Source organism: Choloepus didactylus, assembly GCF_015220235.1.
Source record: "Choloepus didactylus isolate mChoDid1 chromosome 23 unlocalized genomic scaffold, mChoDid1.pri SUPER_23_unloc2, whole genome shotgun sequence".
In the NCBI taxonomy this organism is placed as follows: Eukaryota; Metazoa; Chordata; class Mammalia; order Pilosa; family Megalonychidae; genus Choloepus; species Choloepus didactylus.
The window spans coordinates 171,660-189,667 of NW_023637596.1; the positions used below are offsets into that span (position 1 = coordinate 171,660).

Sequence of the window (18,008 nt, forward strand, 5' to 3'; positions counted from 1 at the left end):
GTGTATATGCCTGATAACAGGAAGTCTCCAGTGGAGGTACATTAGCTCCTGATAGCATTTTTTGCTGCATGAGCTCATGGGAGAGGACTACGGGTTCTGGATGGATCTGCTTTCTGGGCTCTGGGAATGGAGGTTTCTCTGGAGAGGCTCAGGCCTGGGAAGGAAGGAGGAGAGGCCTCCAGTGATCTCAGGGGCCTAAATGCAGAGTGAACACTACCAGGTCTGGGTGCATTCTGTGATCATCCGGACAGGTCCTGGGGAGCTGGGCATGTCAAAGGCATGAAGGGGTCTTGTATGATGTAACTCTTGTATTTTGTAAAGAGAGATGCCAAAGGAAGTTGCTATCCATGCAATTGTGAACAAGCTACACTGACTTCCATAAAGGACCATCCACTCAGTGAGCAGAAGGTTCCCAGGGTAGAGGAAGCCTGCAGTGCATTTCTGAATCCCAGAATTTAGCCCAATGTAGGAGTCCAACTTTTTAATGGTTTCAATCCACAGAATTCTTACTAATATACTTGTTTTCAAGATGCTTAGTACTAGAATCATGGTATAATAAAGCTGGGAGGATTTTATGTGTACATAAATGTTTTAAAATCAGTGAACAGAATTCAATCTGTTCATTCTTTCTAGACGTTATTTCTAAAATCATTTTTTGAAATGCAGTATGGACAAAAGTTAATTATGATCTTTTGGACCATGTGATATACACAAGTTACTTTGGGGGATCCTGGTGTATATGCCCAATAACAGGAAAACCATTTGATGGTAAAACTGTAGGTCCAGTTCTAATTATTCTGAACCTATGTGATTAGCAATAGAAATAAATTTTAGAAAACAATTAAAAATAAATTGGCATCACTAAAACCAAATTCCTAAAACCTAAATAAACAGAAAATTAATAAATCTGAAATCAAACTCCTCAAATATGAATGATGAAAATCAATGAAAATGCTTCACAAAAATATAATTAGGAACAAAATTTAATAATTTAAAAATAAAACAATCATAATTCAGAAACCATATGCATTTTAGGACATATAATTGAAAATATACTTAATGGCAAACTGATTCTGAATATACATGCACATTTAAAGGTAATGACCAGATTTCAACAAGATGGTGTTAGTTGTTTCCTTCCAAGATAAGATTCTAAATAAGGGGCAGTAATCAGTGATCAGATGGAGAAACAAAATAGAGGACAGGTGCAGCAGAGATAGTGAGAGTGCAGACCCAAATATAAGAGTGGATGAAATACAGAAGCAAGAAATACCAAGAAGCAAGCTGCCAAAAAGTTTAGAATTGCCCAGAAATAACAGGAGAGACAGACAGCTTGGGAGGTTGGGAAAGCTACCCTAAATCATACTAATGTGTATGATATTGAGAAAAAAATCAATATAAAATGATCAAAAAGAAGAATATTCATGCCAACTCCAATGCAAAATATTGAGGAAAAAGGATTAAGTGCAGTGTAACACCAGTATAAATAAATGAAACGCCTTTATCTTGCTATATTTTATATACTGTAATGAAACCAGATATGAAAGTCTTTCATAAACCCAATAGGAAAACCTTCAAAAATGAGGGTCTTATCTCAGGATATGAGAGAGAAACAAAAGAAAAATCCTTGATAAATGAAATGTAAACAAGAAGAAACACAATGACAAGATAATGCCTTTATGAAACATAAGGTGAACAAGGGGACAATATGAAAATATCAAACAGATTGTAAAAGATTGAGGAGAAATGGCAACAGTTGAAGATAGGACTAGAACATCCAATATATGAATCACTGAGTGCCTAAAAGAGAAACCCAAAACAGAGATAAGAGAAAAACATTAAAAATTAGTTTTTTTATCTAGAAATGAAAATGCTTTCAGCTGCAAATATGAAATAGACATTGAGCAGTGACTAAGAATGAATAATGGCAAGAGATATTATAATAAAATTACTGGGTTTTAAAGAATGAGAAAAATCCTTTGTGCATCTAGAGAAGTGCAAATGGTATAATGGAAATAATATAAGAATCTCATCAATGTTTTTGAGAAGACTTTGTGCCAGAAGATAATGGGTAAATAAATTTGTGTAAAGAAATGATGATTAATGACCTTATACCCAACAAAACTGACTTTTACTGTAAGTAGAACAAGCACTGACATCCAAGTTATCCTGTTAGACCAATATCCCTTCCAGATGAGTGAAGAGATGCCAGTAAACAAAATGTCTACAAAGACATTGGCTTAAGGAAAGATTCTAAGTACTAAATAGCAATCATTTGTTGAACAAAGAGGAAATGAGGGTTCTTATGAGAGAGGCAGTGACCTTGGTTGTAGCCATAAGGGGACAGCTTTACAATCATTCATTAAGATCTAGCTTTGCTCATGGTGCTTTTTCATTTATGTGTTTATATCATGGGAAGATATTAAGAAAAACAACTACTAGTACCAAAATATCATTTATTATAATAAAATCAAACATTAAATAGAAAACATATTTCTAAAATTAATGCTAAATTTGTACAATTAAAAAACTAAACTCTTATTTAATTGTTTGACTAGCAAAAGAGATTGTAAGGGGATAAGCATGAGGTGGCTGTTTCCTTTGTATCTTCTCTGATGTCAACTGCAAACCACCACATTATGTCCAGAGGCTTTAAGGCTCAGACTGAGGTCTCCATCTCGCCATTGTTGTCATTTTCTGGGGTAGTATCTACAACACACACACAGGTTCTGGGATCACTGGGGTGGCACAGATGTGGATGGAGGGGGAAACTCCCTGTGGTGGGTTGCAGGACCCAGTAGGCACATTGGACTCTGGAGAGATGACCTTGGGCCTCTGATATCCCCAGGAGTCAGATCCACAGGGCATCAAGGCCCCTTCACTGCTCTGTGTTGAGGGAATTGTCTTTTGGCATAGACGGGCTATAAAAGCTGCTTGGCTGGGCTGCCTTCAGGTAAATTTCCCCTGAACAGTGAAACTGACTCAGAGGAAAGAGAAGGCTCTAGGAGTCTGGGATGAAAGGCAGATGCCCCATACTTGTTCTGCGTGATGAGCAGGAGCTGTGAAGGAACAGGGGTGGAAGTAGTGACACTGCCTTTTCCACCCCTCCCTTCAACATAGTCCACTCGACATCTCCACATTAAAAATGCACAGTTCCCTGGAGATCTTCCCTTTTCCTCTCTAATAATCATTTTTCTTGCTGAATCAAGTACTAAACTTTGCCTGTGCCTTTAAATTAAAAAATCATTAAGCTTGATAACAAAAATGAAAATAATCTTATGTTACTAAATGCTGAATTATAAAGGTTACAAAAGACACCCTTTCTAAGAGTGTAATAAAAGCCTTACAAGCACTAGAATCCTCTCCTCCAAATTAAGGAGACAGTGGAAGGCATGGCTGAGCAAGCTTAGGGGCTTATATGGAATGGTTTGCTAGTCCCAGGAGAGGGGTTCTCAGAACATCATTCACTTGCCTGCACTTATTTTGACCATCCAGGTCTTGTCCCCAGTTCCACGTTCCTGCTCAATGGCAGCCACCCCAGTAAGCTCAGTAATGCTTATGTTCCTGAAATGCCAAAAAGAAAGGTGGGAAGCAATGGAGTGCATGTGGGCTTCTGTCCCTTCGTCTCTTCATCCTACCCACTCCACACTCACTTCTCCTCTTCATTTTCCTCTTGTTTCTCGTTTATGTTCTCCTCCTCCTGACAGACAGTAGAGAGCTGCAGGGAAGAGAACAAACTTGCATGTCTGGAGACACCATGTGTAGGAACAATCTTCTGTGGGGGGTGCCCAGCCCAGAATGAACTACACAAGTGTCCCCTCTTCAGGGTGTGGCCCAAGCTATCAGACTTGCAGCATGGCCTCCTGCCTGATCCATTCAGAGTTACATGAGAATATTCAAGGTGTAAAGTAGACTTGGAAATCAGGGCAATGCCAGAAAAGTAGGGGAGGAGGGTGGAGAAAGTTTTTAGAAAAACCTACTCCAGGACCTAAATTTCCTTAGTGAGAGCATGAACTTCAAGATCACCATCAAATAAAGATAGGAAGACAGAGTAGGGAAGAGGTACAAAGAAGCTGAGAGATAAGAAACAATGATTTAAAAAGAGACCAAAAAAGGAAATAAATTACATGGAAATTGTCTTCTCCATCAGAATCCTCTGAATCTGTAAAGAATGCCTCTGAATGGACGAGGGCAGTAACTGTGATGCGTTCGCCTTGGAAAAGGAAAGAGTTCAGTTAGAGTCGAGGGGAGAACTCGAGTCCTTTTGTTGGTGTCAGGGTGTGACCTGATCCCAGGACACAATTTTGTCCTCACCACTATACTCCTCTCCCAGGGCCTTGATCACTTCACCTCTGCCATGTGGGAGTGGGTCTAGGATCTCCAAGGTCTCTCTTCTGGCCTTCAAGTACCATAAATGTGGATAGTGAGAAATGCCCATGTTCTCCCTTTCCTCTAAGCTGGCAGACACTGTCTCCATAGTTTTCTGTGCATGATGGATCCTCTCTTCCTTTCTCTCCCTTGCTGCTTCTTTCCCCCCTAAGCACTGTCCATATCCTTTCTCTTTTCCCACTTCCACTGATCAAATTGTTCTCCAGCATGAAATTAGAGGAAAAATCAAGAGTGTACTGTGAACCTCTCCAATTAATCAAGGGATCAATTATCCAATCCATCCTTCTACATGGACCAACTGTCAGAGGCCTGGAGTTGAATCAGGTCCTGTAGAAGAGTGACCACCAACCCCACAAATCAAGTGATTGTCCTGTACCCTTAGGTATACCCTTAGGTTCATGGGAGACACTTTGTCCTCACATCCCTACAGGTTTTCTAGCCTGTTAGAGAGGATGAACATGAAACTAGAGATAAAGTAACCTGCCCATATTCCCACAGACTTCAATTCAGACAATAAAAGTACAGGAGGTATGACCACTTAAGTCAGTGGAAACTTCCAGTGTTTTATCAAGCCTTGGAATGACTGGGAGGGAAGGGAACCTAGAGAAGACTGAGGAAGGAAAAGGAAGGAGAATGGCTGGTGTGTAAGGACAGGGCAGAGCTGTCTGGCTGGTGCTGTGGGTTCTGAGAGGAGAAGTGTCACCCTGGCCAAGCTACCCAGAGGCTCTCTCCTGGGCCTTGTCAGTTCCAGGAGGCCAGGACTGTGGGACTGTGGGAGCCAGTGAGTGAAACAAGCCAGCAGCCCCTTTACACTAGTCCTCCAGAAACCCTGCCAGGCCTTGGAAGGTATGGAGAAGCCAACTAGACACATACTTATGTCAAATGAATGAAAATTCTGATTTTATTCCTAATCCCAGGATTTATATTTGGGTCATAAGTGGAGACTACAAGTTTGTTCAAGTGTATGCTTCCCAGAACACCTCTTCAGGACATGGGAACATGGGGAGTCAGCCTAGAAAACCAAAGGCTTTGTCCTTGGTGATGGTCAAGGTATGAAAAGAACAGAGCTAGTGGGAAAGCAAAGCAACAAAAGATGACAGCAGACACAAAACACTTAAAGCCCATGGTCCTAATACCTCTACTATGTACTTAAAATATGAAGAGAACAAAGCAGACCTCCATATATATTTCCTCTACTTTCAAATTTCTCATCCCTTTCCTTAGTCTACAAAGTACAAGGTGAAACACCAACAACAGGTGCCCCTGGCGCCCCTTTCCCATGGGATTCTTCCTTCTGTATTGTTACCTACCTGGATTGTCATCTTCATCACTGCTGGAATATCGCCGATAAGCCAGCCAATCTTTAGGAATGCAAAGATCCACAAAAAATTGTTAGAGTGGCACACCCATCCCTTCATTGTACACTTGAGGCCTTACTGGCCAGCAAATATCACTGTGCTTTTCCCCTTTGATCCCAGACCTTCCCTGGGATCAAACTTCTCATTTCCCCATTCAGCTGGACCATAACCACTCACATCCTATTTTATTCTGAATTTCCGACTGTTGTGGACACACACTGTGTTAGGTGAGTTCAATGAACACACCCAGTGCCAGACTCTAGGCAGCTGCCCAGGAGAGCATTTTATGAAAATGGAAATATTCTCTCTATATTGTCAATACCACAGCTAACTAGTAGAAAAGCCTACTGGGCTTCTGAAAAATGCCTACAACTAAAATGTGCTGCAGATGCCCTGACTGTGTGGTGCTCAGTAACAAGAATTTAAATCACATTTTTCTATGCATTAAACACATGTACATTGAGAATCACATCACATACAATGACATATGGATACACACTTCTCACATGCACACAAACACATGCTGCCTAAAAAGAACCCAAATACTCAAGGAATAGGACCCTAGTTCTCACCTAGAATACTGGTTTCCTTCAACACATCCCAATTCTTATTTCCCCTGGGCAGCTGAAATTGAGGGTGGAACTGGGGAAGAGCCTCTCTAGACTAAAGCCAGCAAGGAAGACCCACCTTTCTTATCATTTAGGTTTTTCGTCAGGAAGTTATGGTCTTGAATACCTACCATTGGGGTTTATTATCCGGGCCACCTGTAGTTAAAGAAAAGAAAACACTGTGAGGAAAAGAACAATGTGAGGATAATTTAAGAAAGAGTGGTCAAGTCAAGGAAATCCAAAAGCACTTGAAGCAACATCTGTGGAAAAGACATAAGCTTTTCCTGGATGACAGATCTCTAATCTAGGAGAAAATAATGCTGCTAAAGAAAATACACCTTACTCTAAAATATAAGTGATGCTCCTATTTAAATTTTCCTTCTTGAATCATAGATCAGTTAGTAATAGGCTTCCATTGAACACTGCCCCCACCAAGGAAATTGTATGTATCAGCTATTATATGTACATGGTCATATTTCCATATCTGAATTGGATTGAAAAAGAAGGAAACCAAGAAAGCAACAGTTCTGAGACAAAGAAAAGCAAACTTACCTCAGAATAATATGGGGCCTCCTCTACTGCTGTGGCCTGCAGAAGTTCCTTGAGTAGGCCCTTGGTGGGAGCTAGGAGGAAACAGATTAAGTCAGTACATTGGGGGTGTTGCTCCTGGATAACTCAGGGCACACTGCTTGATATGGACTAGGTCAGAGCAATATGGAGGTGGGTAGTGAAGAAGCATAAAATGAGCTTCTGTGGGATGGAAGGAGGCTGGCAAAGAGGAGTAGTAGGAGAAAATGGGGGGAGTCCTTGGCTTTGTAGCTAAAGATATCACAAAGCAATGGGAAATAATCTACAAATAGTATGAAAATACATGCTATTTTTCAATGTTAGACTCTTATCACTCCTCCTGCCCAATATGAAGCACTATCAAAATGCCACTATCTCCTTGACATGTTCTAAGATCATCTCAGTCTCCTTAACTATTGTTCTATGATGGTGGGAAAAGTTTCTGGGGAAACACACACTCACCCTCATCACTACCTTCATAATGACATCACAAAGACTTACACAAAGACATTCCCAATTCTTGTACATGCCAACATTCACCACCTAAATGAACAGAGCTGCTTACGAGAACTGCAGAACTTGACCATTTTTCTTTACCTATAGCATAATCACATCCCTTGTCCTCATTCCCACCTGGAAGCTGGAAGCTGGGTGCCTCTCCAGCCTAAGGCAAGCACAAAAGCCATGTTTTTTTTAATAATCTCGAGGTTTTTAACAGCAAGTGATTCCAAAATACATACCATTTTCACTCAACTCTGAGCCCACCTGCAATTAGAGAAAAGAAAACACTATGAGGATCAGAGCATTGTGTCTCGTGTTTGCAGAAGTCTTTTGCTGTCTTGGTGCCTTCAGAAAAGCAGATGGGGAACATGGCTGAGTCAAACACCACATAAGCTATTGTAGCAGACATTTATGGGAGTTCACAAGATTTCCTGAATGATGTATCTATTTTGTTTAGGAATTAAAGAAATTCTTAACCCAAGGAAAACCTGCTGCTGAGGAAAAGGTCCCATATCATACAGCTGATCCCTGCTGCTGCCCTCTTGTTTCAGGGATCTGTAATAAGCTCACAGTAAACATACTCATGACCTTGGAAATCATATGTATTTCTGTAATTACATAGCCAGATTTTTCTATCTAAACTCATCTGAAAAAGAAAAACAATCGATCTTATCTCAAAGGCAACCTTACCATGGAATTAGATGGAATGTCCTCATCTGCCGTGTCACCATGAGGCTCCTCTAACAGGCACTCAGGGGTTTCTAGGACACAGGGTAAGTGTCAGTACATCAAGGGGTAGCTCATGGGTTATTTGGCAAGCTCCACATATCTTGGGAAGGGGCAACAGAATAAGGAGGCTAATGGATAAAAAGCCTGGAATGATCTTTTGCTGGGCCATCCTCCATGGAGAAAAGGATGGCAAAGGAGAGGGGCAGGAAATAAACATGAAATAAGATTCTCTGGCTGTGCAGCTAAAGGCATTCATATACAACCAGAAATAATCCATCTACAAATGGTTATTGAATAGATGCTCTGATTCCTGACATGGTCCCATCACTCATCCCACTTCTCTTGAAGTTAGGCTAAGTGTCAGTGTCCTAATGAAATTCCTCAGATCACTGCAATCTCCATGGATCCAAAGAACGCCTAGTGTAGTATGTTCCCCTTTATTATAAGCAACCTTTTTTGGTGGACTGATTTAATTCTAGGAAAATTCTTTCCTATAGAGTCACTAAGATTTTCATAAAGATAATAATTACACAGGTTTCTATACTACTGAGGCATTATTTCTTAAAAATAACCATGTCCACAACATACTATTTTTCCTTTTAATTCCTCTTCATTACCATGTGTGTGTACTCATTGAGTGGTGTGACTGTGCTCACAATAAACAGCCCACAGTGTGACTCTTCTTAGGACAGAGGAATGGGTTGAGCACTGAGGCTGTGAGGCAGGTCTACAGGAGAGATGTATGAGGGTGATGAACATTAGGCTAATGACTAAGTGGGCATTTAAGATCTTATTGTTTACTGTCCCTTGAACGTGAAGCTCACAGGTTTGAACATCTGTAGGGCCTGAGGTTATGAAGTTTTCAAACAGATGAAAATATCTTTCTGATTCTTGTCTGCTTGGGCCATGTACTGAGAAGTGACCCAGCATGGGCAGAAGTTGACTAGCTTGTCCTACTGATGCCTCTCAACTCTCAGAACTTGTGAATTTGCTAGAAACATGGAGATTTCAATGTGCTTTTCAGACTCATGTGTCTAAGTATCTGGCATACTGCACATAATGCTAACAAGCATTTTATGACCCCTGAGTCCAGCAAATATAGAATACTGTTTAGGATCCCTGTAAACTTGAGCACTTCCTGGAATATACATAGATTGTAGAAGTCCCTTTCATTTGTCTGATAACCCATAGCTGTGATGTAAGTGCAATTCAGCAGTTCAGAGCATCGGCCCAGGGGCCAAATGCCTGGGTTTACATTTTGGCTCTTCCACTTAGGGACTTGAGATCTGGGGTCACTAATCTCCAAACCTCAGAACCTCTATGTAAAGGATGGGGAAAGTAAACATAACGAGGGAGAGGAATGACTGTTCTGAGCTTTTTATGAATGACATTATATACAATGTGTCAGGGGTCATGGGATTGTTAGTGAAAAAGTTCACAATGGCAGTTATACAAGCTGAACAAATCTCTTGGGGAAACACACACATACACACACACACACACACACACACACACACAAACTCCCTCTCCTCCACCACATTCACAAATCACACCACATAGAGTCACACATACATGTCCGATAACCACCATACTCAAAAATCCATGCCATTTAAGGGCAGCACAGCTGCTTTCAGGACTGTAGAACAAGCCCATAATCCTTCCCAAGGAAAATACTTTTTATTAATCACATCCCCAACCCTCATTCCCACAAAGAGCTGGAACAATAATGGCTCATGAGGCAAACCTACTAACAATGCCTTGGTCGACTTTCATCAAGAATTTTTCACAGTAATTCTAGATACATACCATTTTCACTTGCTCCAGGTGGCATCTGCAATTAGAGAAACCCCTATGAGGATCAGATCATGCTATATCCCATTTCAACGGGAATTTTCCTTCCCTGGCACCATTAGGAAAACCAAAGACCCCATAAGCATGTATGGACATGAATCTGGAATTCACAGGCTTTTCCCAGACATGCACCTCTGAAGTCCTGTTCAGCTGATTATAAAATTCTTAATCTAACTGAAAAAAATGCAGCTGAGAGAGCCACATAGTTTATAACCAGCTGCTACCATTGTGGATGCCCTCCTGCTTGAATCACAGATCATTTGGAAGAGGTTACAACTCCATACTCTCTGACCCAAAGAAATTTTATATGTTATATATAATGTACATGAGCAGACATCATGACCTGGAATCAATTGATAAAGAAACCAAAAAGCAACCTCTCTACATTAGACAAAGAATAGCTACTTCACCTCTTCATTAGGTAGGGTCTCCTCATCCTCTTGGTCACTGGTAACTGCCACCATCAGCTGCTTCTGGGGAGCTAGGATACAAGGGGACTCTCAGCACATTGCTGTGTTATTCATGAATTGCCCAGGGAGAATTCTGGCTTGGGACAACATGCTAGTGTGGAGTTGGCAGTTTACCAAGCATGGTGTGAGCTGCAGAGTGGCCATCTTCCATGGTGAAAGGACAATAGCAAACAGAGTAGGAAAGAAACAAGAATGAAAGCCTTAGTTTGGTAGCTAATGGCAAACTAAAGCTACCAGCAATAGTCAGTCTACAAATGCCACTAAAATACACACTATGACTCATTGACAGTGTCTCATCATACTTCTTGCTTGTTCAGTATCTCACCTAAATTGCTAGTATCTTCCTGACATTTCTACACCAATTCAACCACCATGGATCCACACAGACTGGCAGTACATTTAAATGTGTTCGGTAGGAATTTCCACTTGATTAGAAGCATCTTTGTTGGTGGACTGGATTCAATTTGAGGCAATACATTTTTTGTATCCATTCACTAACAATTTGTTTTAAAGACAGTTATAGAAAATTTTAAAATATGGAAAATCTTACCATTTAAAAATCATTACTTGTTAATCATAGTTTTCCTTCAGCCTTCCTTTCCTATACTATGTTGTGTATTCATTGAACTGTTCATTGTCCATCACTTGCCCTCAATAGTGGGATGGTCATTATGGAGGGATGCATGGTTTGAGTGCTGACACCATCTAACCCAGGTGAATAGGAGGATTTCAACAAAAGTGCTGCACACCAGGGGAAGAACCAAGTCCTATTTGAGTTTTTGTCATTGGCCCTAGTGTGTGTCACTCAAAGGATTTGACTATCTCTAGGGTTCATGGTGATGATGTCATCAAATGCAACAAATCATCTTCCCGATGCCAATCTGCTTTGGGTGAGCTGCTGAACTGTGCCCTCAGTCCAGGTTGTTGAACAGGTTCTCATACATGACACCAACAGCTCAGAATTTTGATCTGATGGAAGTATGTGGACCTTCTACATGCCTTGACACTGAAAACTATGCCAAAGTCTGCAATAATCAAACAGCTAGCTGCCCTCGTCCATGGATCCACTCAGGTTACCTTATGATGATGGATAGTCTGAGATTCTGTAGGCTCAGGTAATGACAAGCATATACAGAAATGCTGGAAATCCCTTGTATGGTGTCTAGTGATCATATGACTGAGAGATAAGGGCACTGACATTGGGGCTGCAAGCCTGAGTTCACATTTAGGACCTTTCCTGTTAGCAACACAAGAGCTTGGGCCATTCATCTCTGCACCACAATTTCTCCATCTGTGTCACAGGGATAGTAAGCAAACCACAGATACAACTTTGGTGAAGTTAGAACAAACAAATGCATATGAAAAGTGTCGTGGTAATGGGGTATATTTGAGAAAGTTGTTACTGGCAACTGTCCAGTGTAAGTGGGACCTATCACCTGTGGAAATGCACAGTCACTCCCCCAAACTCACATACAAACTCCAATTAAACCACAGAGACTCACACATAGACTTCCCTAAGCCCCCACACACTCAAAACTGCACCACCTGAAAGGAACACAGGTGTTACCAGGGACCACAGAAAGAAGGACAGGTTCACTAACTGAATTTTTTCTTCTAATCCCAATCTTCATTACCCTATGAAGCTGGAATGAGGCTGGCTCTCCAGACAAAAGCTCCTATGAAGACCCCTATTTTATCTTGACTTCTTCCCACAGCAGTTGGATGAGCCCAGAATACCTACCATTTCTGCTTGCTTTCAAGGTCACCTACAATTGCAGAGAAGAAAACACAGTGAGGATCAGGCCATGCTGTGTCAATTCTGGAAAGATCTTCATATTTTATAAAAACAGAAGTGAAACAGTGGTAAAGTCAAGATCCCATGAATATGTGTAGCAGCCTCCTATAGGAAAGGCTCAAGATGCTCCTGGAGGATTTGTCTTCTCAAGTCAATTTTGATGGTAATTACAAAAGTCTTAAACAGGAAGAAAAATGTCTGCTGAGGTAAATGTCTGCTCCCATATGATTTGTAATCTGATGCTGCAAATTGTAATGCCCTCTCATACCAGGGATCTCACATAGGAGGTTCCCATCAAACTTTTTCTTCTCCTGAAACAGCTAAAATGTATAATGTACATCATTGTATTTTTTTTTTTTTCTGCTGGATACTTTTATTTTTTTTTTTAATTTTTTTTTTAATCATCATTTTATTGAGATATATTCACATACCACGCAGTCATACAAAACAAATTGTACTTTCGATTGTTTACAGTACCATTACATAGTTGTACATTCATCACCTAAATCAATCCCTGACACCTTCATTAGCACACACACAAAAATAACAAGAATAATAATTAGAGTGAAAAAGAGCAATTGAAGTAAAAAAGAACACTGGGTACCTTTGTCTGTTTGTTTCCTTCCCCTACTTTTCTACACATCCATCCATAAACTAGACAAAGTGGAGTGTGGTCCTTATGGCTTTCCCAATCCCATTGTTACCCCTCATAAGCTACATTTTTATACAACTGTCTTCAAGATTCATGGGTTCTGGGTTGTAGTTTAATAGTTTCAGGTATCCACCACCAGCTACCCCAATTCTTTAGAACCTAAAAAGGGTTGTCTAAAGTGTGCGTAAGAGTGCCCACCAGAGTGACCTCTCGGCTCCTTTTGGAATCTCTCTGCCACTGAAGCTTATTTCATTTCCTTTCACATCCCCCTTTTGGTCAAGAAGATGTTCTCCGTCCCACGATGCCGGGTCTACATTCCTCCCCGGGAGTCATATTCCACGTTGCCAGGGAGATTCTCTCCCCTGGGTGTCTGATCCCACGTAGGGGGGAGGGCAGTGATTTCACCTTTCAAGTTGGCTTAGCCAGAGAGAGAGGGCCACATCTGAGCAACAAAGAGGCATTCAGGAGGAGACTCTTAGGCACAAATACAGGGAGGCCTAGCCTCTCCTTTGCAGCAACCGTCTTCCCAAGGGTAAAACTTATGGTAGAGGGCTCAACCCATCAAACCACCAGTCCCCTATGTCTGTGGTCATGTTAGCAACCATGGAGGTGGGGTAGGCGAATACCCCTGCATTCTCCACAGGCTCCTCAAGGGGGACATCATTGTATTTTAAGATCTAAATACTCAATTGACAAAAATGAGTATGAGAAGGAACATTTCTATCTAAAACACAGATGTCCTTACCTTGGCATCAGGCAGGGACTCCTCATCCACCCTGTCACCAGGAGCCTCCTCTGTCAGATCCTCCAGGGGAGCTACTGGAGACACAGAGGAACCATCAGTGCACTCAGGATGAAGCTCACACCTTACTCAGGAGACTATGCTTGACATGGACAAGGGGCTCCAGCATATGGGGCTGGTTTTTTAGCAAGAATGGATGCTGGTGCTTTTGGCCTTCCTTTGATAGACAAATTTATCCCATTGATCTGCTGATGGACATTTAGGTGGTTTTGACATTTTGGCTATTTTGAATAATGCTGTTGCGGCCCTTGTTTCACAAACATCGGTTTGGTTCCCTCTTTTCAATTCTTTCATGTATATACCTACCAGTTTGATTTCTGGTGATATGGTAATTATATGTTTAGCTTTTGAGGGACTGCCAAACTGTTTTCCACAGTGACTGCTCCACTTTAAATTCCAACCAGCAAGGCTTGCAGAAATAGAGAGGTAGTTGGGAGGGGACTGTTTTGGAGATATGTAAGAAGGAAACCAACCAATATTTTAACAGAGTTGGCTCATGTAAATTAGGTTACAAGATGGTTGAAAGAGAGGTCTAAATATTTATTAAACGGGTTATTATCAAATGATGCTAGAATTAACTGAAAAGACTTTTTAAAAAATGCAATAAAGGAGTGTTTATCTTAAAGTTTTAACCCTGCAGATTAGATCTTGAGGAAGGAAACCAGAAAAGACAGAAAAGTTCAAAATAAAGTAGGCAAGAACTTTTTTGGAGAGAGGAAATTAAATAAGACCACTCCAGAAATAAATGTTTCCCTAGCTAGAACAGTGCATTGATGGACAGATAGGTATTTATCCCCATACCCTAATTCCCTCACCCCATATGACTGCTGCCCTTATAGAAACAGAAGGGACACAGGCCAAGACACAGACACAAAGGGGAGAAGGCCAAGTGAAGGTGGAGGCAGAACTCATGTAGCCACAAGCCAGGGGACCCCCAAGGTTGGCCTCCTCCACCAGGATCCAGGGAAAGGGAGGGGAGAACCTTCCCCTAGAGCCTTCACAGAGAGCATGGCCCTGTGACAACCTGGTCGCAGACTTTTAATACAGAACAGATATTTAGTCTCTTTTGATTACAGAATAAATAGGCTTTTGTTTATTATTTTTTTAGCCACCAAGGTTATTAGTACCTTTTCTAACAGCCCTGGAAAACTAACACAGTGCCCTTCATGGCATGGGATGCTGGAGTACAAATGCCCATCACTGTTTGACCAAAGATTTTTTCAACTAATCAGTTAGATTGTTGGTGAGTTACAAACTGATTAATATAAATGGTGCCATATTATCCCCAGTGCTTACCTAAGTGAGGGGAATGTTTGAGCAAGTTTGGGAGTGAACAGGTAATACATTAATATCCTAAATGGCCCCCAACTTGACAGAAAAATGAGAAAAATATAGATTGAGAACAACAAAACAGAAAATTGGTTGATACTTCTGAATGCCACTTGGAAGAGAACTAAAAAAGGATTAGGAAACATGTTAAGAAAAATATAACCATCCAATGGGAGGAATGGCATTCTAAAGGCTGTGTCATGACCACCATACACAATTCCCATTTTTGGAGAACATTTGGAATGAAGCAGAGTATGACCCTCCCAGCTGCCTTTTCTGTGTAGTCACATAAATGGAGACTACCTGAGTAAATAAAGGTAAAGCAATTAAAAATGATGGTGCAGTGCCAAATGTGAAAGTTCAATTACTAAATCTTTAGGGATATACAAAAACTTAGGAGTTGTTACTCGAAAGGCAGAAAGTAGAGGCTGCAAACAGGGAAAGGTCAGTCAGATTTCAATGTGCATTCTTGTGTACCTTTTTCAATTTTCTACAAGTGTGTTATTCTTTTTGCTGTTATTATACAAAAAAAAAAAATCCTATCTCCAAATTAGTTGTATAAAACATCCTTGTAACTGTGCTTGCTTCATGGGGTTAGTAACCAAAAGAGGACAAGTGGGGATGGCCATTTGTACTTTTTGATATCTGGGGTCTCAATGGAAAGATTCACTGGCCAGAGTTGGCTTGACAGGCAGGAGTTGGAAACATCTGGTTTAGCTTCATCCATGTCTGTCCCTATATGAGATGTCTCAATTTATTTGTAACAGCAGCACCCCATCTCCCAGTACCAAAATCTGTATTAGTTTCCAACAGTTGACATAATAATTTGCCACAAATTTGGAAGCTTAAAAAAACAGAATCTTAATTCTCTCCCATTTCTAGAGATGAGAAATACAAAATCAAGGTGTTGGCAGCACAATGCTCTCTGAAGTCTACTGCGTGTTATTATGAATAATATGTAGAAAGATTTGAACAAATTTGCAATGAAATACACAAAGACAAAGTGGACCATTATTCACACAAATTTGATAAGCAAGAAGAGAGAGACAAAAGAGGGGATTAAGAAAGAAATGAGAAAGATTCCTTGGCTTTCCCACCAAGGTAACCTAAAGTGACTTGAAGTAGTCCATCCACAAATTGGTGCATACTAAAATATAAACTATGATACAAAGACTGAGGGTCTTCATTCCACCTCTCCATTTTTGAAACCCAGCCTAAGTGTCTATAGTTTCTTAACAGCTTTCAAAACCATTCCACCCTTCACGGATCCACACAACGCTTCTTCTGCATTTGTCTTCTCTTTTATGAGATTTTGCACTCTATGGAGTGATCTGAGTGAATTATAGGCAAAATATTCCATTGAATTTAAAGACTAACTTGTTATAAATGTAATCAAGTACTGAAAATTTGAAAATATTGAAACCCTACTGTTCAAACATAACCACAGTTTGATTGCATATTTTCCATCCAGTCTTCCTTTTCTAGTCCATGTATATGTTTTCATGAAAAGAGCTGACTCTCTTTGCTAACACTAACCAGCCCACACTGGGAGAATTCCTTAATGAAAGCCATAGTGGGTTAACCACAAATGCTCTCTAATCAGGTGCACAAGACTGTTCCAAAGGGGTGATGCAGGAAAAAAGTCAAGATGGATTTTGAGTTCTTATTCGTCATTCTCCATAATGTGTGCAGCTTGTAAGACAGGAGGATTTCTAGGGTACATGGTAATAATGGAATCAAATACTTTAAAGTTTCTCCCCAATTCTCATCAGATTTTGGCCAGGTAATCTATCAGATTTTCTCTATCAGATTTTGACTTCAGTGTACAAATTGGTGACTTTGAACTTTGAGGTCTGTGGCTCACAAGAAGTACGTGAAAGTGGTACTAAGATGGACTGATAGGTGTCCTGGGAGAAGTGATTACTGAGGTTACCTTCCAAGGATGGGCAGTGTTTGGGAACACTGTTGGTTTGGGAGCTTTCAGGCACATGCACAGATGTTACACATCCATTGTACAATGTCTAATATTCCTATGGCTGAGTGTTAAGTGCAGGTCAGGTGTCCAGAGTATCAACACTGGGCTCACATGGTTGGGTACATACTTTGTCTCTTTCCCAAAGAAGCACATGAGGTTGGGGATATGTATCTCTACTCCTCCATTATTCGGAGTCATGTGTATAGTAAACAATCCCACCTCATATGGCTCTAAGGATTATAAGAGCTAATATATGTAAACTGTGCTGGGCTCAGATGGGATTATTTTCTTGGCATAGTTGACACTGGCAATTGTTCTGTGGCAAATGAGACCAACATCAAGGATAAATACTGTGCCGGTTTGAGTGTATTGTGTCTCCCAAATGCCATTATCTTTGTGGTCTTGTGTGGGGCACGCATTTTGGTGATGGTTGGATTTGCTTGGAATGTGCCCCACCCAGCTGTGGGCAATGATTCTGATGAGATGTTCCCATGGAGGCATGGCCCCGCCCATTCAGGGTCGGCCTTTATCTGTGGAGCTATATAAATGAGCTGACTCAGAGAGAGGAAACTCACTGAGTGCAGCTGGGAGTGATGTTCTGAAGAGAAGCAAGCTTGCTAGAGAGGAACGTCCTGGGAGAAAGCCGTTCTGAGGCCGGAGCTTTGGAGCAGACGCCAGCTGCCTTCCTAGCTAACAGAGGTTTTCCGGATGCCATTGGCCATTCTCCAGTGAAGGTACCTGATTGCTTGGACGCTTTGTGGCCTTAAGACTGTAACTGTGTAGCGAAATAAACCCCCATTTTATAAAAGCCTATCCATCTCTGGTGTTTTGCATTCTGCAGCATTAGCAAACTAGAAAAAATACACACAAGCACTTGTGAATACACACACACACATTCACAATGAGACCACAATGACTTATCCATTCACACCTCCAAAATGCAATTCATGCTACTTTACACCACACAAGAAGAACCTAGATC

At 40.9% G+C, this 18,008-nt stretch overlaps 1 protein-coding gene across 1 annotated transcript in view; it reads right to left on the minus strand.

Moving 5' to 3' along the window:
- Positions 1-2,541: 2,541 nt before the first annotated feature.
- The window catches only part of LOC119525005, a 35,429-nt gene continuing 19,962 nt past the window's right edge, over positions 2,542-18,008 (minus strand). Inside the window, exons 7-20 of the mRNA XM_037823703.1 lie at positions 13,666-13,739; positions 12,215-12,239; positions 10,588-10,617; positions 10,414-10,484; positions 9,959-9,983; positions 8,114-8,184; positions 7,663-7,687; positions 6,908-6,978; positions 6,487-6,511; positions 5,700-5,750; positions 4,128-4,213; positions 3,654-3,718; positions 3,473-3,564; positions 2,542-2,709 (exon numbers count right to left, since the gene is read on the minus strand). Coding sequence (XP_037679631.1) covers positions 2,660-2,709; positions 3,473-3,564; positions 3,654-3,718; positions 4,128-4,213; positions 5,700-5,750; positions 6,487-6,511; positions 6,908-6,978; positions 7,663-7,687; positions 8,114-8,184; positions 9,959-9,983; positions 10,414-10,484; positions 10,588-10,594 — 639 coding nt within the window. The 5' untranslated portion in view covers positions 10,595-10,617; positions 12,215-12,239; positions 13,666-13,739 and the 3' untranslated portion in view covers positions 2,542-2,659. The remainder of the gene's footprint in view (positions 2,710-3,472; positions 3,565-3,653; positions 3,719-4,127; positions 4,214-5,699; positions 5,751-6,486; positions 6,512-6,907; positions 6,979-7,662; positions 7,688-8,113; positions 8,185-9,958; positions 9,984-10,413; positions 10,485-10,587; positions 10,618-12,214; positions 12,240-13,665; positions 13,740-18,008) is intronic.